At 39.1% G+C, this 24,999-nt stretch overlaps 2 protein-coding genes across 5 annotated transcripts in view; one reads left to right on the top strand and one right to left on the bottom strand.

Moving 5' to 3' along the window:
• The window catches only part of Rpp25 (ribonuclease P protein subunit Rpp25), a 59,316-nt gene that overhangs the window by 9,763 nt on the left and 24,554 nt on the right, over window positions 1–24,999 (bottom strand). Inside the window, exon 1 of one of the 4 annotated variants that reach the window (XM_025301593.1) lies at window positions 3,151–3,314. The exons of 2 other annotated variants lie outside the window; for them this stretch is intronic. The gene's annotated coding sequence lies outside the window, so the exon portion shown is untranslated. Of the gene's footprint in view, window positions 1–1,378; window positions 1,477–3,150; window positions 3,315–24,999 lie in introns of those variants that run through there. One more of the 4 variants, XM_011140844.3, reaches the window with a different exon arrangement.
• On the top strand, window positions 6,096–22,224 carry LOC105183006 (Tyrosine decarboxylase 2). The gene is made up of 14 exons (XM_011140846.3): window positions 6,096–6,299; window positions 7,792–8,026; window positions 8,529–8,642; window positions 8,924–8,975; window positions 9,084–9,154; window positions 11,313–11,555; window positions 13,287–13,412; window positions 13,533–13,771; window positions 15,542–15,716; window positions 15,803–15,968; window positions 17,694–17,746; window positions 17,830–18,026; window positions 18,112–18,189; window positions 20,280–22,224. The coding sequence occupies exons 2-14, from the start codon at window positions 7,826–7,828 to the stop codon at window positions 20,416–20,418; spliced, it is 1,854 nt and encodes a 617-aa protein (XP_011139148.1). The 5' UTR covers window positions 6,096–6,299; window positions 7,792–7,825; the 3' UTR covers window positions 20,419–22,224.

Genomic DNA, 24,999 nt, shown 5'->3' with positions numbered 1-24,999 from the left:
TCATCTTCAACGCATTCTTTGCCTTTCTTGAACATTTTGTACCACTCGTAAATTCTTGGTTGTGACATGCACTCGTCACCAAAATATTATTTACATAGTTCAGGCACATGAAAAATTGTTTTGAAGACAAAATTTAATGCAAATTCTTTACTCAATAAATTTCGGCGCGTTAAAAATCGCCAGAAGCACTTCTTTTCAATCACAAAACAAATATTTATTCATAAACTAACAATGGTAATGATGTGAAATTTTAGACACATGTCAGAAACAGTCTTAGCAATCTAAAAAAAAAGTTTTCTTGATGACGCGGGCAATTTAAATGAGAATATCTCCGAACTTTTTGAACATGGTAATAAAATTGTGTAAATATGTTAAAGCAAAGAAATGTGTGCGAAAAAGTATGATAACGGAGGCCACGATAGGGAATAACATAATGAGCGAAAGAAAACATATTTTACGTTTGCTCAAAAATCCAAAATAAAATTGTGCGAATACATTGAAAGAAAGAAAGACAGAGAAGTACAGAATAGCCCAAAGTGTCGCGTATAGCAAGGCAGCAGAGTTCTCGTTCGTTCGTTGAGATGAAGTTATTTCGCGGATGCTCTATTTCAATGACATGCCTTCGGCAACCTCGAAGATACATTATTCGTAATAACATTCCTTCAAGGATATGTTATTCTGATAACGTTACTTCGCGAGTACGTTATTCCAAGGATGTGTTATATGAATAAGTAATTTCGAGAAAAAAATCCGAACGGCAAACGAGTGAGAAAATTCGGCGCTTCGTTCTCGGCACTGAATACTTTCGGGAGCGAAATCGGCTTCGATGGTGTCGATGATGAAGCTGAAGCGGGAGGATGCTGGTGAAATTATCGTTTACGTTTGAACGTTGTGCGCATGAGGAATATGCTCATTCCGCGGGGCGAACCGTACCGACAGTCCGGGGTAATTAACTCCGAGTTAATGATAGTCTCTCATCCCCACACGCTGCGGCGTACCTTTAAATTGAAATGCCACTTATAGTACAAACGCACAAAGAAAATTCAATTAGCCGGAATTCGCGCTAATTGACAACTCAAACGAAATCAGAACGTGCTCTCGCGAAATCAACGCGATCGAGAACGCGTTCGAGAAGTAAAATTCCGTGAGATAAAGCTCGCGATATGAAATTAATTGCGTCACACTGAGAAACAAGATTGTCTCGTCGTGGAAAAATGCGTTGATGCGCAAACAACGATATATTCTCCCTGAGAATGACTCTCTGAAATATCCTCGAGTTTCGCTCACGGAGACGACCTCGTTGACGGCTACGACTGGAATCGAACAGAATGAAAAGCGGCAAACAGAATAATGGAAAATAATTACGGCATAATCTTACCACCGTTCATGCACAGTTACATCACGACCCGTTGACTCGTTCGCGTCATTCGGTCTCTCCGTGACATTTTAGCCGTGACGTCTCTCGACAGCTACCGCCAACATCACCGAATGCGCAGACTCGCGCGCGGGTCTTCTTTTCAGACGGGAACGGCGGCCGTCGTTCTAATTGCCGCGCTAAAACATTGGGGGTTTATACCAATCCCGCCCGCAATCAATATCGCATCGCGGCGCATCGTCGTAATCGACGGACGAATATTCCGTAATGCGTCCAGATTACCCGTTCGAACCTCTCGAACCTTTCCCCGAGCTATAATTACCCGCGGCAAATTGACCCGGCGGACTAATTCCGACCGCGGAATACGAGGGGAGTCCTCTCGCTCGTCCCATCTCGATTACGATTCCGCCGGCTGCGGGCTCGTAAACGCGTACCGCAAACGCGACGTCTTGGAGGATCGCCGATTCTTCGCGGGTCAAGAGTTTTCCGAAGATCGTGCGTACTTGGCACTTTCCCTCCCCGCTCCCCTTGTCGGCGGAAATAATTAACGAACGTCTTCTGCGGCTGGCACCCTCTTCACGATGCCTACGTACCCCCCTTTTCTGCGTCGTAATAAACCGCGAGAACGCTAGCATCCAATTTACTCGAGTGGACGAGGTGGTGGTGTATAAGACGACCCGAGATCACCGGATGCCCCATTAATCGCGGATCCTTCGCAGGGTCGATCCTTTCTTCGACGGAAGTCTCTCCTCGGGGAAGGATCATTGTGTGGAATCTCCTCGTCCTCGATTTTTGAGGCAAGCAGGATCTAAGGGAGCCAGTCACGAACCAAGTGAAAGAAAAACTGTCGATGGATCTACGTATTGTGCACAAGTGGCTAAATATCGTGCGTTAAATTCTCCGATTCTCTTAGATCCTTGACCTTGATTCTCGAATTGCCTCAAGTTGTCGTACGAAACTGATCCTTCGTCATTTCTCGATATTGCGAATGCTTTCAATAATAACGACGACGAAAATTAAAGTCTGACCCGTCATTAAACCGAACGTCACACAAATCAATCGATGAAGCGAGATACTTTGCGGACAAAATGGTCCACATCTGTACGGGAAGGACGATTCGCTATTTATTTAATTAATCTTATTAAAAGATTCGGCAGCCTTTAATAAAGAGATTTTTTTCTAAATCAACAGAGAGATCTACGTTTGCGACGCAGATAACCCAAAAAAATAATTTCAAAACAAGCAGAATTATCTAAATTTTAAAGGATTTTATTCTTATATATGGCCTCAAGAGGATATTTTTAAGATTATGAGGAAAATATTATAAACACATTATTCTTAAAGTTAGAGGGATTATATGTTACATGATGCAAATCTTATCAATTTTAATATAAATTTCCTCTTGTATACAGATTATTTAATCTCTTTTTAAGAAGATTATTATTTATTCTTGTTGTACTTTATTCTTACTGGTTATACTAGTTAATTTGAAAAAAAATTATTATAATGTATAGCGAAAAATAAGATAAATATGCACATTAGATCAACCCCCTCAAAAGTTCATGACCTTGATATACATATGTTGTTAAGGATATATTCCTGAGTATTATGTAAAAAGTTGCAGCCGTCGCTCATTATTTATTAAAAAGTTATTAACAAAAAAGTTGTATGAATGTAACGTAATTTTTCGAAACAGTTTAATAAGGAGATAATTTTTCATCATTAGATGTACATTGAAGGAGCATGTAATATATACATACGTGTTATATACATACGTGTTAATCTTTTGATTCCTTATATTCCTTTGTAAAGCATTCTTACTTCGTAAGTTGACTACAATTTTAGTCAGTGTGTCACAGCTCTGCTATGTGGTAAAATCGTTCACATTGTAATTACAGTATGCAATTTTTCAAGGATTTCTTTTCTTCGTATGTCACTCATTGTTTATTAAAAAATTAGGTAAAATTCCTGTTTAGGGGATCCACTTTAGAAAGCTATAGATAAATGAAATTTTATAGATAGAGCCCATTTTCTTTAGATACAATATACATTAAACAGTACATATGAGCGGGAGAGGGGCTTCGCCCCTCCCCAAGAAAATCCTAACCTAACCTAACTTATTGCATCTTTATATATTTTTGGACATTGTTAAACAATTCTCTTATTCTCTTAAGATCTATCACCTAACCCAATTTAACTTATTATATCTGCATACAATTAGGTGTTATGGGTTTTAAGGAAATCTTTTCATATAAAAATGCAATAAGTTAGATTAGGATTTATTCGGGGAGAGGGTGCGGGGGAGGGGCGAAGCCCCTCTCTCGCTTATATAATATGTACTGTTTCCTACATTTCTATATATACACTGTGTTTGGATTAACTGTATGGAAAAATTTATGAAACTTCATTTGTTCATAACCTTGTTATAAACAATGAGCACGGGTTAAAACTTTCAGAACATTACTCATTACAGAACAGAATTTCTTTGCGAATGACTTTTTTCTCACACAGATAATTTAGTAACTGGTTAAATTCGTAAGTTAAATGAATAAATTCGTGAGTAACATGTTGACCGGTTCTTAGCATACAGACAACTAAACTAAACTAAAACTGTGATTAAACGTAACAAGAAGTGAGATAAATATATTAAAACAAATATTTACGTTTTTGTATACACGACAGCAGTCTAACCTAGGCACTAGTCTAGGCACGATTTATTTACATCTCTCTCACCAATTTCAACGATGTTGACATATGTTATTAAGGACATGAAGCAAGTTATAATAATGTGACATTTAAGATTAAGTTAATTCTTCTTGCGGGAAGCACAGCCCCCCTATTCAAGAATTAATACGTGTTCATTTCTTAAATATATACATGGTGTCAGAAAATTTTCTATTTTTGAAAATTCTTTTGTTAGTAACTTTTTAATAAACAATGAGCGACGGCTGCAACTTTTTGCATAACACTCAGGAACATGTCCTTAACAACATATATCAAAGTCATGAACTTTTGAGGGGGTTGACCTAATGTGCATATTTACCAAAAGTAATATATATATATGTACTTCTGGCTCCAGTTCTACTAATAAGTAGGCACGAATGAAATAAGATCATCATAACAAATAAATTTCCAATCAGTTTTGTTATGTACTTTACAGCTACAAAAATGTTCATTATAACCAATTGTATGAAATATAGTTAAAAGAAAGAATATATTATTCAACTTCTTGCAATAGATTATAAACTGTATTTGACCAAATATAGATAAATTATCTTCGTTGTATATTACAGCAAGACACATACCTTTTTTAAAAAGCGTTCCAAATATTCTGACCCATAGATATATAATTATTTTTTCTTTCATGTCTAGAGGTCATCATGACTGAACAAAAGAAGCCGACATTCAAATCAACATATTCCTCTTCATTTAAGAGGAAAATTAATTGATATAAGAGAAAATCTTTTTGAAATAAGAGGAAAACAATTAGAATAATATCTAATAAATTTTAGATAAATGGTTGACTTTTGCTTTATCGAAAGAGGAATCCTCTTTCTATAAAAGGGTTTGCTTAGGGTATGATACTATAGGAGAAATTATTTACAAGTATAATATTCTTTTCGGTGATCGTAATCCCTCTCGACTAGTTCGCATCGAAGTGAGATCGATCCCGAACTGATCCAAGAAGATACACGGTCGAGAGGACATCCAGTAGTCCTGAAACACCTCGCATGGATGAATCCGGCCTCCACGGTAGATTTCCAACGCGAAATAACGAACATAGTGGAGAGAGAGATCCTTTGCAGGGGTGTTCCAGCCAAAGGACGGAGAACGTGATCCGAACGATTGTATGAATATTTCTGAGTCTATCACGTCGCAGAGAATGAGATTCCTCATTGAAGAAAATTCGATCTCCTCCTCGCCGTTCCGCTTAACCGCCAATTTTCCCCCGATCTTTTCCACCCGTGTCGACGGGATTGTTGAAGATTTCTTTCACGAGTCATTGCCTTCCAGAAACTTCTGTTACAAAGTGTATTGTTATATACTCCAACTTTGTTATTATTTCGATTAATTTATTATATTTCAGTTACACAATAAACTGTGCAGAATTTTACCCCCTCCCCCGTCCATGTTTATGTCACGAAGTCATCAAATAATCTTTCATTTTATATTATCATCTTATCTAGCTCGGCCATTACGATGTGTGTCTTCAGCTATTTTACGAAATTTATGAGACTTCCTGATCGCGCATGAATAAATATCTATTTTTCCTCACCCTATGGAGAACTCAAATGGGAGAGATATATTTTGCATATCGAATATGCAAAATAAATTAGCCTGATATTTATGAAAAAAGTCCGGTGTATGTGTGTGGAATAAAGAAAAAATTAAGATAATAGAATTAGAACAGGACATCCCTGCGCCATGTTTAATATTCCTTTTTCTCACATACACATACACAGACGTAGGTTTCTAATTTGCAAGTCGATTCGTATAATTTTCGTATAAAAGTTTTCGCGCAGCAGCAAATTGATTTCACCAAGGCGATCTTCGGCAGAAGCCGACGTACGTACGAAGACACACACACACATGCACACAATATACACACATTTACACACGTACGCGCGCGTACATTTCAAGTAGATCGCGATCGCGTCAGAACAGGCGCGCGAGCGTGAGAGAGAGCAGTACGCGACGGCGCGCGTCTTTTTGCGAAACCCCGAAGAAGTCCTGCGGGCGAAGAAGGACCTGCGTTTGCGCAGGACCCGCCGAACGGAATTTTGCGCCCTGGAGGCTCCGCTATATCTCCGCGGTGGATGGTGAACGCTGGTTCGGATTGTTCAGTTCAGTACGGTTGTCATCCGATCCAACGTAAGCTCGCCGGGCATCACCGTGTCACCCACATCACTGTTATCAGCAACAGGTAGGAGAATGCAGGCAGCCTCCGCTGGCAGTCCGCGCGTGGTCTCCGCGAATTTTGCGATATCGCGAGATTGCGAGTGCGCGAGAGTGACGACAGGCCGCGGGCAGGAGCGATTAAAAAAAAAAAGAAATTACATGAAAGCGTGAGCACGTCATGGTCGAGGTGTATTTTTGCCAGAGCGAGACAAAAAGAATCGCGTCGGTTTGATAGGTCGATTCGCACGTGGCACATTGTGACAGTATGTGGTGTAAAACGTGTCAAACGAGGTTGTCGTATTCGGTTGAAGGACACTATAGTCGAGGGAACCGCACCTGGAAAGTCTCACTCGAAACGGTCGCGCTCCACTCGATCGGTTTGCAGTGAGAGACGTAACTTTGCTCTGTTTCTTCCCTTCCGCTTGAGAAGGAGTGTAAAATTCCGAAGATGTGCATCAAGTATGCACGCCCGTTGTAAATGAAAAGTGCACCGCTAATTCCCAATGTTTACGGTAAAATGCCAATAACTGTGTAAGGGAGAAAGAAATTCGTGAGGAGCAACGGGAACGATGTGATAACGCGTTTTTCAGACGTCCGGAATTATGTTGATGACGGGTCGTCGGGTATCGAAGATACTAACGTGAGTAACGATCGGAGAAATTGAAAGTTAAGTCACTGCAAGTGTACCAGTTTACATCGACTTGAAGAAGGAAACGAGCGATTTGCCCTTCGCTTGCATGTGGAGACTTTTCAAGTATAAGCTATGATAAATATTAATTAATAACGCACAGATTAATCGATTAACCCGAAGCGCGCGAAGATATCGGTGGGATTAGCAAATATCGCAATAGTTATCGATACTTGTAACGAGGAAACTTAAGAGAGAAAAGGGATACCTTAAGAGAAACACGTAAGATGCTACGCATGCAGAAAAATATTCTGTAGTGACGATCAGAAATTTTTTCTTACATGAGCTTCGATTTGCAGCAGCAGAAAATTATATTTCGCAAACCGAAGAGCCATTCAGTGCTCAACAACTGCTTTCGATTGAAGGAACTAAAATTTTCCATTTCGAAATATTGTTACCGCAGCAGAGTACTCGGTGTGAAACTATATCGTAAAAAGAAACGAGATCCCAGTTACCTCGACTGAAGAGATTCGTTTGAAGAAGTCGAATGACGCCGCCAGTGACGCGATTTCCAACCCGAGCGCGCAGGTGTTTTTCCCCTCCACTTACATAAACAGAAATGCCGCGTTTATCTGTGTGAAGAATGAAACTAGTACCTTTAGTAACATTAATGTTCGGTGACCAAATATATTTCTGAGACAATAGAAACCTCCTAACGGAATTTCTCTCGTGTTGCAAGCGAGTTTTCAGTTGACTTTTGAGAAACGGAAAGTTTCGCTTGTCGTAACTAAAATTCAACTGTATCAACCGAATAGTTTTCTGCGTGTCGTACTTCGTTCACGCGAGATGCCTGAAATTTGAATTTTTGTCGTTAATTTGATGTGCGAAGGTCGTCGAGTTGAGCGTAAAAGAGCAGTCTCGCCATGGACATCGAGACGTTTCGCGCTTGCGGCAAGCAGATGATAGAATACATCTGTGAGTTTGTGAGCACCATTCATACCAGAAGGGTCACGCCAGACATCGACCCCGGCTATCTCAGGCCTCTGCTGCCGTCAGATCCGCCGAATGATCCGGAGTCGTGGGATGAGATCATGAAGGACGTGGAATCGAAGATCATGCCGGGGGTGAGTACCTCGCGAATGCCTCGGGGGTGGTATGAGAGAAGGAATGAGTTTCGCGAAACATACCGGGAATATGTAGAATTGTCCGCCGATCAGCTCGTAGATTATTGCTCTCTCAGGGAGCTACTAAACTGATTAAATTCTCCTTTAGAATCACGCATAGTCCTACATGCGATACGCTTCCTCCTTTTCTCTCTTATTCCGCCTGACTTTGTTCGTTCATTTCAGCCGCGATTTTATTCTTCAAGATTTGCACACGTTCACGCAAACTCTTCTCGAGAATATTCGCGAGGCGCACTGTTTACGTTTGATTAAATTAGATTACTTGGTTGTTGCGATACGACTAAATTTTCCCCGCATCCTGCGCGGTGCAATTGGAACAGGATGATTGGCGTGTGTCTCACAAAAGTGGAGTCGCAGAGTCAATACGAGATTTCCACATGCTTCGCGATCCGCGCGACGAGTGCAAAGTGCGCTTCTGCGAGCCGGATGAACTTTCTTCCAGATCACGCATTGGCAGCACCCAAGGTTCCACGCCTACTTCCCGGCGGGAAATTCCTTTCCCTCTATTCTCGGTGACATGCTGTCCAACGCGATCGGCTGCATTGGATTTTCTTGGGTGAGCGAGAAATTTCTTCGGGGATGCGGTCTAAGAAACCACACGGGGATGAATCCTACACGCGAAGCTATAATTAAACGAATTGCCGTCGCTCGACGGAACGGCGGCTGCCTGAGAGAGAGAGAGAGAGAGAGAGAGAGAGAGAGAGAGAGAGACCCGCACTGATTTTCTCGTCGACGTCAGAAATTCGGAAGCGACCCGATCTCGCGTCAAATCGGCGTGACGGATCGCGCCCGATTATTTGCCCAATAATGCCTAAGCTCGAATCTTGTTTGCTTTAGGCGGCCAGTCCAGCCTGCACGGAGCTTGAGACGATAGTCTGCGATTGGTTCGGTAATCCTCTCTTTCATGATATATTTTCATATCGGAATATGACGATCATTTAGCGAGCGACTTCTCGCGAATCGTTAGCTCACGCGCATCGCTCTTCTGAAATCGCAGGCAAGGCAATCGGACTGCCGACGGACTTCCTGTACTTCAGCGAAGGCAGCAACGGCGGCGGCGTTATACAGGTATCGTTGAAAATATACATTCGTTTAGAGATGTGCGAACTATTCGAATTCAATTCGATTCGAATCCGAATCCCTATGATTCGAATCCGAATAATTCGAAAATTTCAAATCGCGAAGATTCGAATACGAATCAAATAGATTAGCGTTTGCGCGCATCAACTAGAAAACGGGCCATCCGGACCTGTATGTTTGAACCTTTAACTTATAATTAACTTAACTTATAATTAATAACTTAATTATAAATTACTTTAAATATTTAAATATATATTTTATTTTAAGATGATATATTACAATATCAATATTCTCTTTCCAATATTAAAATCTTCCATCATTATTTGCATGTTTAATAATCATGTTAAATTTTTTAACGATTCGATTCAATTCGAATTCGAATGAAATTTCATAGATTCGATTCGACATAAAAATTCTTGATTCGCACATCTCTACATTCGTTCGATATTCAGAATGGTGCAAATGACGGAAGGTGTTACAGAATCGTCGGACTTGTTCTTTCGATACATTTTTCAATCTCTGCTTGATTTGTAATCGATTTATTCACGGAGATGACTGGCATGCAAATGCGAGCAGAAGTTAAGGGCTTTTCGTTAATTGAACGGTTCAGAGAGAAACAGGTGGAAGAGGAAATCGTGAAGTGCTCCTTTTAGAGCACAAGAGAGCGCCTGTGTTCTAAAAACACTCTCTTTGCCATATTTTTCCATTGTTTTTCTCTGAACCGTTAACAAAAGGCCCTTAAAGTGCTCGCACTCGAGAAGTGTCGATGCTAGTCATCTCTTCGCGAGCAAAACAATTATAATTCAACAACTATTCAAGTAGAGAATTAAAAGAGATTTAAAAGTGTCGGAAAGTGGTTATGTTCTAAAAAGATAAATACCACGTGGAACGTATCGGAGGGGTCAACATAAACGCGAGACCAACCCAATCCAGTCTCTTCTGTCGATTCGGTGAAATCGACCGGACGTTGCTTGGGCGAAATGTCAATTAGCGACTTACAGTCTGTTTATTAAGAGCGTGACCGACATAATTGTTGAAAATCTGTTTGAAAACCGAAACATTTGAATGAGCAGATAGAAAGGCTCTTCTCGTATGACGCAATTTGCGAAGAGTTTCTAAAAAACGACGTATTTAGCAATGAGTAGTATATACGTCAAAAGATTCGAAGCTGTTTTTCTCTGCACGCATCTCAAAGAATGAATGGAAGAGTGATATTTTTCCCGATGAATCTTCTTTACGCGATACTATCAGTCGAACTTAGTCTACTCCTATGAGCAAATTTACCCAACGGACCGTAAAATATCCGGCAAAGATGAATATCTGGGGCTGCTTTTCCAACCAAGGATTTGGAACTTTATCTCCATTTATTTAGAAAATTTGGATGCGAAAAAGATGGCTAAAATTTATTTATTAAAGAACATTGATACCATCTATTGAAAAGTGGTTTCCAGGCGAAAATTAAGACTGGATTTTGCAAGAAAACAACGATCCGAAACGTCGAAGTCATCTTTGCTGTCAATGGAAAGAAGAAAATAATATCGAAACATTAGACTGGCCGTCACAATCACCAGATGCAAATCCTATTGAAAATGTTTGGTGAAGAAAATGAGTAATAAAGATGAAGTTACGTGAAGGAAAAGTATATACAGTGAAACAACTATCTCGACGGCTGCGTTTGATATGGCGATTTTTACCTTAACAATATGTCGAAAATATGAAGATGTCAGGCAATAATTGACAACGCCGGTGATTGGACGACCTATTCATATAAAAGCGGCATAGCACTGACTGAGTAGTACATATGTAATTTTTCTTTTTCTTTATAACAAACAGCTTAAAAGTTACGTCAGTCACGTTCTTAATAAACAGACTGTAATCGCGAAGACACTCGAATCAAAGTCAGGAAACCATGAGGATTAGCGGCTCTCGTAGTCGTGAAAATCGCCCGGTGATTCTGACACGTAGCCTGTATAACGTATTCCACATAAAGGATTCAATAACGGCGAAAAAACCCTCGATTGCCGAGTGCTAAAAGTACCACGGCCGCCCGGCCGTGTCCAACGTTCGTGACTGAAATTAGAATTACGACACGCGGGATCCCCGGGCGGTACGCGAATGTCAAAGGTCGATTAACGAAACTATATAGGGCTCGGCGTCGGAATGCGTCCTTGTGTGCATGCTGGCTGCTCGGGCGCAAGCAATTGCTAGGCTCAAGGCATCCCCCGCGTACGCACACTTGGACGAAACCGTACTGCTCGGCAAGCTGATGGCGTATTGCAGCCGGGAGAGTCATAGTTGCGTCGAGAAGGACGCGATGATATGTTTTGTGACGCTGCGCATCCTCGAGCCCGACGAGAAGAGCGTGCTTCGCGGCGAGACCTTGCAGCAGGTGCGTTTCCCGCAGCATCGTTAGCGTACAATATTAGCTGGTGGAAACGAGACTTTCACGATTTTCAGTCATCTTTAAGCGCAAACGTGTCACGAGCTTGCGAAAGTCCGTTGGATCGTCCTTGACTTTCATCAAAGATAAGTCATTTTACAAATGCAAAATCAGATAATTACCTGAAAAGTAGCGAAAGGTAGTATACCTCGCGGATAGAGAGTATTTTTACAGATTAAGAATGACGGGTGCTGTTTTGTTAGCATTAATCAGAGAAATCTGGCGAAGAAATTTCTAAAGAATTTCGCAAGTTCGTAAAAATTGTAACACGCTGACTGCCGTGTTGGTGTCTCGTCGATCGCACCAAGGCTCAACTGACGATTGAATTATCAAAGATATGATAAAGCGATATAATTCAAAAGGCATGTATCTTTGATCTCGTTTCGTTCGTTGGTTTTATGTTTGTCGTACAAGTAACTTTCCAAACGCGACTGATTATATAGGGTGTTCTATGCGAAGTTGCTGAAACTATTTAGCTTTTCGAATGTATTCAGTTACTGTAAAAACAAAAATTGCGTTGAAAAGAGTAAAGTCTGCAGTTTTTAATAGGTATAAATAAAATTTTAAAAAATGTTAGTGTATCAATTTATTTATTTTTTAAGTATGCTAATTATCAAATAAGCTAGCGATAAACGTTTTCGAAGTGCACATCATCTGAATTTATACAAACTCAATTAATTTGCGAAATTCGTAAAAACTTTTTCTAACATGTCTTTAATATTACTGGCGACCTTTTTAATAGCTGCTACTAAATCTGGCATCGTTTTTGGATTTTTAACATAACAATTGTCTTTATGCATCCCCAAAGAAAAAAGTCACATGGTTAAACACGTTTCGTCATAGCACGTTCGGTTAGCAACTGAGGAGATGTTATTTTATACGGATCACGTTCAGGAAACGTTTTAAAATCCTGTGTACCGTTGTTTTCGATATTTGAAGGACTTGGGCAGCTTTCTGAATGGAAGTATTTGGATTTTGTTTAAAATAATTCCTAATTTCTTCATTATTTTCATCTACAGCTACAGACACAGAAGGATCTAGCAGATCGTATCTACAGTCTTGAGTAGTTCCATATTGCGTAAAATTATTGATAATTCTGTTAAAAATAACATAACAAATTATTAAAATGCAGATTTATTACCAAAAAATGGAGTGACGTAACACCTAAGTTCAAATAATTAATGAATTCTAACTTATTCAGTGTGTTTTCGCTCGTAATTCCGTGTTCCGTATTTATTGTACAATAGTACAAAACCCCCTATAAGCACTACTGTATACTTTTCCTCTAGAAAAGAAGCACTCGATAAGATAGACTTTCTCTTCCGTCGTCAGATTACCTATTTTGACGCGCAGACTTGCTTCTACCACAACCAGAATAAAACTGCAGACCCTCAGGCGGACTGCTATTAACCTTAATACCAGTTCTAAAGTTATGAAGGGGAGAACTAATGTTTAATTTCAGCACCTTCCCGTGGAACACTCTGTACTTTATATTACATAATACATAATTCAATGAAACTCGATGGTATCGATCACCGGTGACGACCACAGTATTCAACGTGTTAATACATTGTGCATAGTGATGATATGGTAAAGTGATGGGACAGCAATTCGAAAGCATGTAACAAGCCAGATAAACCCTCGGTAAATGTTCTCGTTTCACCGCGTTTCGGTTAACAGGCGATCGAGAAGGACATAGCCCAGGGCTACGTTCCTTTCTTCGTCTCGACGACACTCGGCACGACCGCCTGCTGTTCGTTCGATAACCTCAAGGAGATCGGGCCGGTTTGCAAGAAATACTCAGGGGTAAGCGTGATGTTACGTATATTTGACGATAGTTCCAGCTATCGTCGGTTGTTCGCTCTTTTCGTCGCGCCTGTCGTCGCTCAGTCGACGTCGCGGGATATCAAGAATTTCTGTCTTCAGATCTGGCTTCACGTGGATGCCGCTTATGCAGGGAACGCTTTCATTTGCCCGGAATTGAAATACCTGATGGCCGGCATTGAATATGCCGATTCCTTCAATACCAATACAAACAAGTTCCTGTTGACGAATTTTGACTGTTCTTGTCTCTGGGTGCGAGATAGATTCAAGCTGACCAGCGCTCTCGTGGTGGACCCGTTGTACCTCAAGCATACCCACGCGGACACGACTATAGATTATCGGTAAATTGAAGTGTACTTGCTTGCAATTATACAAAGTGTCCGGGGGAAGGTCTTTTGGAAACGAAAAATTGTGAAGATTAATCAGATTAAACTGAGGAAAAAATTAAGTACCATTTTGCAAAAATCGCAATAGTTATTAAGTTATTAATGATTGAAAATGACCACATCTGGAAGCTTTTTTAAGAATTGATAACTTGAAAATTTGCGTATTTATTTGCAAAATGGTAAAGGACTTTTTTGTTCAGAGTGACCTAATCTACAATTATATTGTAGATTAGGTCACTCCTATTGTGACACCTATTGTGTATTGCAATAGATATGAGTATATTGAACTTTGAACCCTGAAGCTTGAACCTGTCCTGACACAATAGCCGTCATGTAATTGTAGATTAGGTCATTCTAAACAAAAAAGCCCTTTACCATTTTGCAAATAAGTACGCAAATTTTCAAATTACCAATTAAAAGAGCCTCTAAATATGGTTATTTTCAACCATCAATAACTTAATAACTATTGCGGTTTTCGCAAAATGGTGCATGACTTTTCTTCTCAGTTTTATTTGATTAATCTTCACAATTTTTCGTTTCAAAAAGATCTTGTATCTTGTATCTTGTATAAGGGTATCTTGTATAATATTGATTCAATGAAATTTAATCAAACACCTAGAATAAAGAAAGGCAGATATTTTTAATGGAATCATTTGCCTTTATACGTGAACTATATTCTCCTCGCTAATCTGTGTATAAAAATATTAAGGCTCAGTTCCACAGATTCGAGTTTAAGCCGAGCTTAGCTGAACAGCTGTTACATTTAGCATCATGACTTGGTTAAACTTTCATTGCGTTCCATGTCATATTTATAACTGTAATTTATGTAAACCTATAGTCTGTACAAAGAAAGTTTCAAAGATATCTCCTTCTTGCCAAACATACGTAGATTGCGATATAATAAACAGTTGGAAGTAGGATGCGAGAAAGAATGAAAACAAATTGCTCAATTTCTGCTAGCATTGCAATTACAGATTCTTTGGATAAACAAAATCACGCATGAAAATCGACGTTATCAAATACTTCTACGATGGTCGTTTTCTTAGAATTTTCGGGCGTTGATAATTAAATCTTCAAAATCTTCATCTTCAGATGAAGATAATATATATACTTAAAAGCTATAATTTTCAACAAATTTAATATATTCCTCACTTTTTGTATAACTTATTTTCTTATTATCTTTCGACGTTCAATAAATCGCGATGTTACACTAACGTAACCCTAAAAAGCTGGACGATAGATATCTTGACCTCGAAATTTGTGACACTATAATATCAAATTTCGTTTATGTTCATTAAACGCCCAAAATTCAGCGTTTAACTCTAACCACGGAAAATAGACGGTAACCGAAGTTTACCAATCGTGAAACGCAACATTTCCCTTAAGATTTAACGAGTTAAACTTCGTTTAAAGTAAGTTATGGTAGTTATGGAGTTGTGGGCTTAAGATGTCAACAAACAGTGAACATTTCTTATTTAAATATATCTTGATATAAGGACTAAATATATCTTGATATAAAGACTAAATATTTCATAAAATGTTTACTGTTTTCGATCTTCCTTTAATACTTTTACGCACGAAATAACTTGCAAAATAAATAAGAAGAAATGACAATAAGAGCCAATAAATAACCGAATATCAAGATATAATGCCCGAGAAGCAGCTGAGTTAATCGAGAATTTGGAATTGAAGCACTAAATGAATACATGTGAAATTATTTTGCAGTCACTGGAGCATACCGTTGAGCAGACGATTCCGCTCACTCAAGCTGTGGTTCGTGATACGATCTCACGGAATATCCGGCTTGCAGGCCTACATCCGAAACCACGTGCGACTCGCCAAAAGATTCGAGGCTCTTGTTAGAAAGGACTCCAGGTTCGAAGTCTGTAACGAAGTGGTGGTAAGACAAAGCATCTCGTTGGAAAACACCTCGTACCGTATCTGACCGAGTTCGTCACGTCGTGTCTTCGTCGTTCTATCGTGCAGCTGGGTCTTGTATGCTTTCGCGCCAAAGGCACCGACAAGCTGAATCAGAAATTGCTAAGCGCCATTAACGATTCCGGGAAATTGCACATGGTCCCGGCGCAAGTCAATCAACGCTATACGATACGTTTTGCGCTTGCTGCGCCTAACGCCTGCGGCGAGGATATCGGTGAGTTATTTGTATATTTTATATCATGTGTGATCTCTCTTCATTCTGTTTTCTATTAGGAAGCTCAATTAATTCTGGTTTTATTTTGTCAATTATTTATCTTTATTTTAAAGAAATGGTTAAATTTACATCAATCAGAATATTTTTCGTCATTAGCCGTGATTTTTCCCATCTTTCTGGCAACATAGCGATTCCGCGACGATAGAACGATCTATTTTTCGAAACGATCCAATCAGACACCCATTTTTGCACATCGTCGTAATTATTGAAGTGTATATCTGCCAAAGCATGTTGCATCAATCGGAATAGATGGTAATCAGATGCTAGGTAATCAGGTGCTAGGTCTTGAGAGTACGCTGGGTGCGGAAGGATTTTTTATTCGAGCTCTAACAATGTTTGTTTAATAATTGAAACAACATGTAGACGAGCATTCGCGCAAAAGAATATCGTGCAAAAGAATCACTTTGCGTTTATTGCTGGCTATCGTTGGCCTTTTTTACATCAATTCATCACTCAATTTGTTCAATTGTTTATATCGCTCCCTCGTAACTGTTTCATTCGGTTTTAGAAGCTCACAGTACACCACACCTTCCATATCCTACCAAATATAGACCATTGCTTTGTGACCGTGAATGTTTTTGATATCATGATCGTCAATGTTGATGGTCATCCTAGATCAATCCATGATTTTTTTCGCTTTGAATTATAAAAATAAATTCACTTTTCATCTCCAGTTACAATTTGTTACAAAAAACTCTTTTTTCTGTCTGGCAAGCAAAGACATGGCGATATTCAAACGGTTTGCAATGACATTTTCACTCAATTCATGTGGGACCTACTTTTTTTTGTTCATGATGGAGAAATCCTCATGGATACCCTCGCCCCTTGGGAGAGGGTTATGCCGGACTCTTGCCGGCTAAAACCCCACCGGGATGCCTTTCCTCGGGGTCGGCTAGGACGGCCGGGGGAACTACGCTAGTGTTTAGCCGACTCCCCGAATGTGGGACCTACTTGCCTTCCTTTTGAATTTCTCCCATGGCGTGTAGACATTATCCATTTATATTCCATAGAATTATCCATAGAAATTATCCATTTATCAACGTTGTTCAGTCAGTTATTTTTCCGTTTAAGCGGTATTTTCATTCAATAATGGTCGCAATTCAGAATCTTCGGATTTTCTTGGTTGGCCAGTACGTTTTTTGTCACTCAAATCGAAATCACTACTTTTGAATCGATGAAACCAAAATTTACAGTTGCAATACGATAGAGCTTGATCATCATAAATTTTAACAAGTATTTCATGAGCTTCAGTTGCCGATTTTTTCAAATCGAACAAAAAAAGTAATGAATGTCGAAAATGCAATTTTGATCCATTTTAGACACATATAAACAATGAAACTATCAGTAACAATAGCGCGTAGATTGTCATATGTCATAGAGAAATGTCAAACTTTTCAGTGTCTGTGTGTGTATGTGTGTGTGTTGCCAGATTTCAACATTCGTACTAACCGTTAACTTGTTATTAAAGCCATCTATTGCTAGGGATCAGAACTAATTCAATCTCCTAATATTAGAACTTTCAGTAGTCCTATATTTCCCTTCCTGAATAAATTCAATAAAATTTTTCCCTCCTCCGGGAAGGAAAATGGTGTTGTGCGATTAAATTCCAAGGATTTCTTCAAGCAACTATGGTATATGTCTTGAATTAATGATGTAATATTTAAGATGTTGCATGGAGCATTATAACGGATTACCTAGCCGAAATATTGGAATCTAAGGTGAGTTCGAACACTATTTTAATATGCTGTAAGAGAAGAATTTCCGCCCATCATACGTTAAGGGTTCATTAAAATTCTCGCAGGATGTGATGGATGAATTGGCAGACATCCGCGAGAAGAAGAGAAAAGCCACTCTGGAGCAACGAAGGTCATTCTTCGTGCGTATGGTGTCTGATCCTGCTATCCAGCCAGGCTTCACAAAGACTCCGAACAGAGCAGGATCTAAGCTCGACACGCAAACGACGATCGGCGGTGTCGGGTCAAATACGCAGACCGGAACGTAAGTTGATCACGTCAGTTCGTTAAACCGCCCGCGCGTGCGTACGTTCGAGAATAATTGGATGGAATTATTCTTATCGCTACAGACGATCCTGGATATCCTGGCCACTTGAATACCTGATGCAGGCGAAGGAAGCTGCTGATAGAAGCGAAGTGTCGCTTAGGTACTCTCTTACTTTATTATAATCAGCCCGAGTTTATTTTTTGGAACAAGTTATGTTCATTTACGAATTCCGTTCCCGTAAATAAATCCGTATGCGCGATTTTCATCTCCCGCTAAACGTCGGATCGATTTTGTCTCGCAAGAAATGCGTTCGAAGAGCGCGTTTAGGAATTCAGTCCAAGTTCCCTCGACGCTTCTTCGCTCATAAAAAGAATTTCTTCTTAAAACGTGCTGAAATAAGTTAAAAAGTAACGAGTCGCGCAAATTTTGCGCCAATGCATTATCGCGTGAACGGCTACATTGTATATTTATGTACATGCGAGCATGCGTGTATGTGTGTGTAGGGAGGGGAGGGTGTTGTAATGTCACACACTTCCGGCGTCGATATCATGTTCGCCACTATTATGTGCAGAGACAAATAATGCATTCCTTCCACCCTATCGCCGACCGCTACTATAACGACATTCGATTGTGCACTGAGTTCAGTCGTTTCAGAATAAAGCCCACAGAGAAGGGCTCGAAACGTTCCGGTATCGGAGCATGCCTATTCTAGCCTTCTAACGATAATACGTCTAACGATAACGTCATCGTTACACGTCATTGCGCAAGTACAACATATCACATAATAGCCGCGTCGCCAAGCTTAACGATAGAAAGTGATATAGTCGTTCAAAGTTACATAATAAGCTTATTGACACCTTCGCATGCGCTGGACTTTCTCCTCGTCATCCATTTTTACTCGTTCTTTGCGTATGCGTGCTTTGACTTTTTCTTTTATCACTTATTTTCTTCCCGTCATCTACCGTTTTGGATTCGTATCACGAATCACAGTTTGAGCGAACCGTCTGCTCGGCGGTATGCTCCAGTATCTGCAAAATAATTCCACGTGTATTCATTTATAAGGCTGTTAATTCCAAATTAACTCAGATGTTTTTCTCGAGTATTACATCCTAATATCCGGTTATTAATTTATTCCTATTGTTATTTCCTCTTATCTATTCATAACTTATTTTGTGCGCAAAAATATCAAGGCAAAATCGACAGAAGTAAATTTTATGAAATATTTAGTTTTTACATGAGGATACATTTAAAGGGCTAGGTCACTTTGGACGGGTCAAAATCATTGTCATTTTCGGAAATTTTTTCTGAGGACATAACAAAAAAAATACAAAAATGAAAATAAGGTATTTATTAAGCAACTCTTTAAGAGAAAAAAAAGTATTTTTTTTTGTAAATATTTTAAACAAAATGGTGACGTTGAAGCGGAGACACTCGGAGCCCTTTTTGACCAATGCTCTCAGCGGTCTCACAGCATTGAACGTAAAACAAAAACGAAAAAATTTTTATTATCTAGATGTCAGAAACTGAAGCAGTACATATGGATGTTTAGAAATATTTATTTTTGTAGAAATGGTAAACACTTAAAAAATTTCATGTTTGGACCTAAAAATTTCGTGCAGAAGTGTTAATTGCAACAAAAGTTTTTAATATTTCGCAAAATCCATATGTATTTCTTCAATTTTTGGCATCTAGATAATAAAAATGGTTTCGTCTTTGTTTTACCAATGCTGTAGCTGTGAGACTGAACACCGCTGAAAGCGTCGGTCAAAAAATGTCTGGGCTTCAAAATTTTGTTTAAAATATTTACAAAAAAAATACTTTTTTTCCTTTAAAGGGTTGCTTAATAAATACTTTATTTTCATTTTTGTATTTCTTTTGTTATGATCTCAGAAGAAATTCCCAAAAATGACACTAATTTTGACTCGTCCAAAGTGGCCTAACTCCTTAAATGAGGGATAAAATCTCCTGTCCTCGTGTCGTGCTCTCCATTTCTCGTGTAATTTTGCATTTGTAAAATTCAATCGTTGTTTACAATTCTCTCTTTATCTCATGCCTTCATATATGTGTAGTAATATTCTGAAAGAGAGAGAGAGAGAGAGAGAGAGAGAGAGAGAGAGAGAGAGAGAGAGAAACATTTTTTTTCATTCTGAGAAAATACAGCGGTCTTTATTTTACCTTGTTCTATATTATTGTTTGCACATTATTTTCTTCTACTTCTATATTTTTGTGTCTATACATGTTTCTACACAGGTTTCGCCACTTGGACACCATGGTGCGCCTGAAGGCTGGTGGTACAGGAAGTCGTCGCGGCAGCAGTAACGGATGCAGCCCGGATCCGTCCCCGTCTGCTTCGCCTTCGCGTGGCAGATCACCCAACGGCAGGGCGTAATCGTGTTGCCCACACAACGATCCTTCTTTATTCGCGCGATCTTTCCGACGAGTTCTCCAGACGTGTTGATCGCGACGGACGACTTTTCGTGCTCTCCGAGACAGCCGGGCGTCTTCCGAGGAAACAGATAGAGGAGAAACTTAGTCTAACTACACTTCACACCGGGAACCGATAACTGCCGACGACCTCGATATCAGACCCATTTTAGACGATTGGTACGGGCCAGGATCAAAAAACCTAATTCTATACCCTTTCTCTTTCGAGTTCGTATTTTCCAAAATTGAATATTCCGAAAAATCACGAAAAAAATCAACACGCATTCCTCGACAGTGGGGATTATTATACGTTAAGTCTCATAGTCTTGCAACGTATAGTTTATGTTTCTGAAGAGTGCGGATTTAAAGCAGCTTTCTGCATGGCTCCTCAACGTGATGCTTAATCTTTAAAAAATGTAGATTTGGTGAATAGAGTCTAGAAATAAAGGAAGTCTCTTCAATTTGGGACAGAATTCTATCTACAATTCTATGTCAGGTTGTAGGTACAATTATGAAGGAAGAGTGTCACGAACTCTTTGGAGAGACAATGTTCACAATTCGGGAGAAATTTGATCTCGAAATCTTCATTATTAAGACATTTTGTCGTTTCATCATTAAATGTTAAAATACTTATATCCAAAGTGATAAAGATAAGATGATTGATGTTGAAATTATTACTGTTAAATGATTGAAATAAATTTATCATTGCTTAACAATATCTCGAATATTACGCAGGATACCAAATCATACATAGAATTTTGTCCCAGGAATATTCCATCTGGTAGATTTACAGATTGTCTAAAATGGGTTTAACGGATAACAAATTCCGCACAAAATTGCTCAGCGAAGAATACGATCGCGCCGTGCTTTCTTTCACTCGATAAGAAATTAAATACACTTTAGCCGCGAGACCAACATGTGTTATTTCTTTCAAAGTTCCTGAAACCATCGCGAGACGTAAAGAAATCCTTTGACAGATTCATAATGTCTTTTTTTACATGCCTTTTATAGCATTTCTTAAAACATTTACGCTACCTGGGCAACATGTTCTTCGATTCTGGCAAAATTTACCGACATGCGAGAAAAGGAGAATCTCAAAATGGAATATAACGTAGATACGTGTAATAAATGTGGACGGAAAAGTATACTGAAATATACACTATAACGCATCCAAAAAAAGACTACTGGAAGAAATTAGTTACAAGTTGGAAGAGTTTAGGAAAGATACAATTTACATTCTTATTTAATATATACCGTTTCCCGAGCTGATTTCACGCAATTTTCCATTCTGACTGTGTGACGTGTTACTATATTTACTGTTATAATATACAGGGTCTACCAGAATAATTATGTCACAGTTTATGGAAGTATAGAACGCATTAAAGTGAACAAACAAGCCTCATACCGCGATGTTCGCAATAATTACCAAGTTAATTATAGAAATCAAATGGATGAGCGCGCGCCGAGATAGTAGAAGGAGTCCTTTACGCCGTTCTCGAGCTGTAGTGCGGCTCAAGTAATCGTTCAAGTAATTGTCGCGCGGCGAATGGAAGGATAACGCTGCATGCGCGTTTATTATTTCGCCGTTCTTACATTACATCGCACCGTGCTTAAACTCATATCGATATGGCCGCTAAATATTCACGATTAGACACAGTTCAATTTTCGCTGTCTCATAGAATGACCGTGTAATTGTAATTGCGAATGTTTAGCAGTCATATCGATGCGAGATTAAGTAAGTAGTGACGCGTTGTCCTTCCACTCGTCGTTCTTAGTACCACGTTTAAATTCGCATCGATATGTGACTGCTAAATATCCGCGATTACAATCATAAGGCCATTTTATGAGGCAGCAGAAATAGCTTATATTGAAACCGTAAAAAGCTTTTATGACAAAAAAAATCAAACGAGAGGAAACCATAAAAACCGAAGAAACCTACATTCACTTTCAACCAAACATTTTCTCGCGCGTATCGTAAAAATGTGTCGAAAATCTGTCATGATCAGTATGATATTAACGATAGGAGAAACTCAAAGTCCTTTATCATGTATAAATATAAAATTGATCACTAGGTAGAATTATGATAGAAGACGCGTCGTAATTTATAGTGAAGTTATTAAAAAGTAGATATTTTTCTATCGCATAATTACGAAGAACGTAACACATTATGGTTAAGTATTTCGTACAACTTTCTAATTTTCTAATAAGATATTTATGAAAAGAGAACATAAAGAATCAATCATGAATTTACAATAGGCTTTCGTTAAGCGGAAATCTGTAAGTTACCTTTGGTTTAGAAATGATAACTTTTCGTTGCTACGAAATAATCTTATTTCGAAAACATGTGAATGGAATCGTCTCAAGCAGAATACTAAATTGTAATTGCTGTTTCGTGCAAAGATATCTGCAAAGAAAACGCAGCAGAGATTTTATGCTTTGACATGCGTATTCGAATATTTTTGAAGGAACATTTATCGTAACTCTGATAAAAAATAAAAAAGAACAATAGAAAATGATCGCATCGATTTTCTATCTCTATTGTGAATAATAAATTTAGGAAAGCCTATCGTATGATAGATCCTTTATCTTTCTTTTTCGTAATTTTGTTATTTTTACGATATACACAATTCTTATTTTGTTTCTTATCGTGTTACATCGTAATTATGAATCCTATATTGATAAAGGAGTATCGCAAATTCGTAATTGATTCTCGATCGTTTCCTCTCGTAAGGATATTATTTATAACATTGAATTCTTTTATCGTTTCGTAACGTTTCTTTCTTCACAAACCGATTAACCCATTTGCATCTGTAAGCAGAATAATCCGCACATAATGATTGTCATTTATTACCAGTCGCGGAATATTCCGTGAGTCACAATGTTCACTTATCACCGACCGCGGAATAATACGCTCACGACGTTCACTTTTTGCGAATCACGTGCGTTAATGCGCGGTAATACAGGCCAACTGTCAGTTGAACATCTCCGATTTCTGAAGTTAGTTGCATATTTAGAGCTGTGATGTAAATAGGTTAACGGAAGCCTATCGTAAGTTAAGTTAACAATTGATTTTCGAAGTTCTCTTTTTGCATTTATACGATAGATAACTGAGTTTCTCCTATTGTTAATATCATACTGATTATCATATAGATTTCTGACACTTTCTTTATAATACGTAGAAGAAAATGTTTGGTTCAATGTAGGCTCCCTCGGTTCCTGCGGCTTCCTTCCCTTTGACTTTTTCTATCGTAAAGCTTTTTACGGTTTCAATATAAGCTATTTCTGATATCTCACAAAATGACCTTGTAATTGTAATTGCGGGCATTTAGTGGTCACATATCGATGCGAATTTAAACGTAGTACTAAGAGCGGCAAATGGAAGGACAACACGTTGTTCTATAACAGAGCTCGGCAAAATGTGCACGCGACGGCCGATTTTCGACTATCTCCGCCCACCGCTATTCCCTTTATCTCACCGCTCCGCGCGCTGCCTACTACATGGGCTGAAAAGTCTTTGGCTTAACAATGAAAAAACGATTTTTTTAATGAAAAAAGTATTTTATTCCTCGACATAATCTCCATTTAGAGTAATGCACTTAGTGTAACGGTCCGCTAACATTTCGATGCCGGTCTTATAGTGCTCGGTGTCAAGTCCCTCAAAATAGGCATTTGTTTCCAACTTGACCTCCTCATTCGAGTAAAATCTTTTACCAGCGAGCCACTGCTTCAGTCGGGGAAAAAGGAAATAGTCGCTGGGGGCCAGGTCTGGAGAATACGGGGGATTCGGGACCAATTCATAGCGCAATTTCTTTAATTTATCGGTCGTATCGCGAGCCGAGTGAGCTGGAGCATTGTCTTGGTGAAACAAAATTTTTTTCTTTGCCAAATGTGGCCGTTTGACCTTGACCTCGTCGTCCAATCGATCCAGTAATGTACAGTAATATTCTTTATTGATAGTTTTACCATGTTCAAAATAATCAATGAATATTATGTTATGCGCATCCCAAAAAATACTGGCCAAAACCTTGCCGGCTGATTGTTGTGTCTTCGGGCGCTTCGGACGGCTTTCACCAGGCAATAACCACTCCGCTGACTGCCGATTGGACTCCGGTGTGTAATGATGGATCCATGTTTCATCCATTGTGACAAATCGACGCAAAAACTCCTTCTTATTGCGGTTAAACAGGGCCAGATTTTGCTTTGAAAGTCGAACACGTTCCGCTTTTTGCTCAATTGTCAAAAACGCGGCACCCAACGCGCGCAAAGCTTTTTCATGTGTAAATATTCATGAATGATATGACCAACGCGTTCCTTTGAGATGCCTATGATGTTAGCTAGCTCACTCAATTTCATTTTGCGGTCATTCAACACGATTTCACTGATTTTCTGGATGTTTTCTGGAGTAACTGCCTCATTTGGCCTTCCTGAACGTAGTGCATCATTTGTGCTCGTACGGTTACGACGAAACTCAGCAATCCAATATTTGATGGTTGAATTCGGTGGGGCAGATGTGCCGTAACATTTATCAAGCCATGCCTTTGCTTCA

Source organism: Harpegnathos saltator, unplaced genomic scaffold, assembly GCF_003227715.2.
Source record: "Harpegnathos saltator strain DR-91 unplaced genomic scaffold, Hsal_v8.6 scaffold433, whole genome shotgun sequence".
Taxonomy (NCBI): Eukaryota; Metazoa; Arthropoda; class Insecta; order Hymenoptera; family Formicidae; genus Harpegnathos; species Harpegnathos saltator.
Note: the sequence above shows the minus strand (reverse complement) of the source record. Positions and strands in the feature narration are given on the sequence as shown.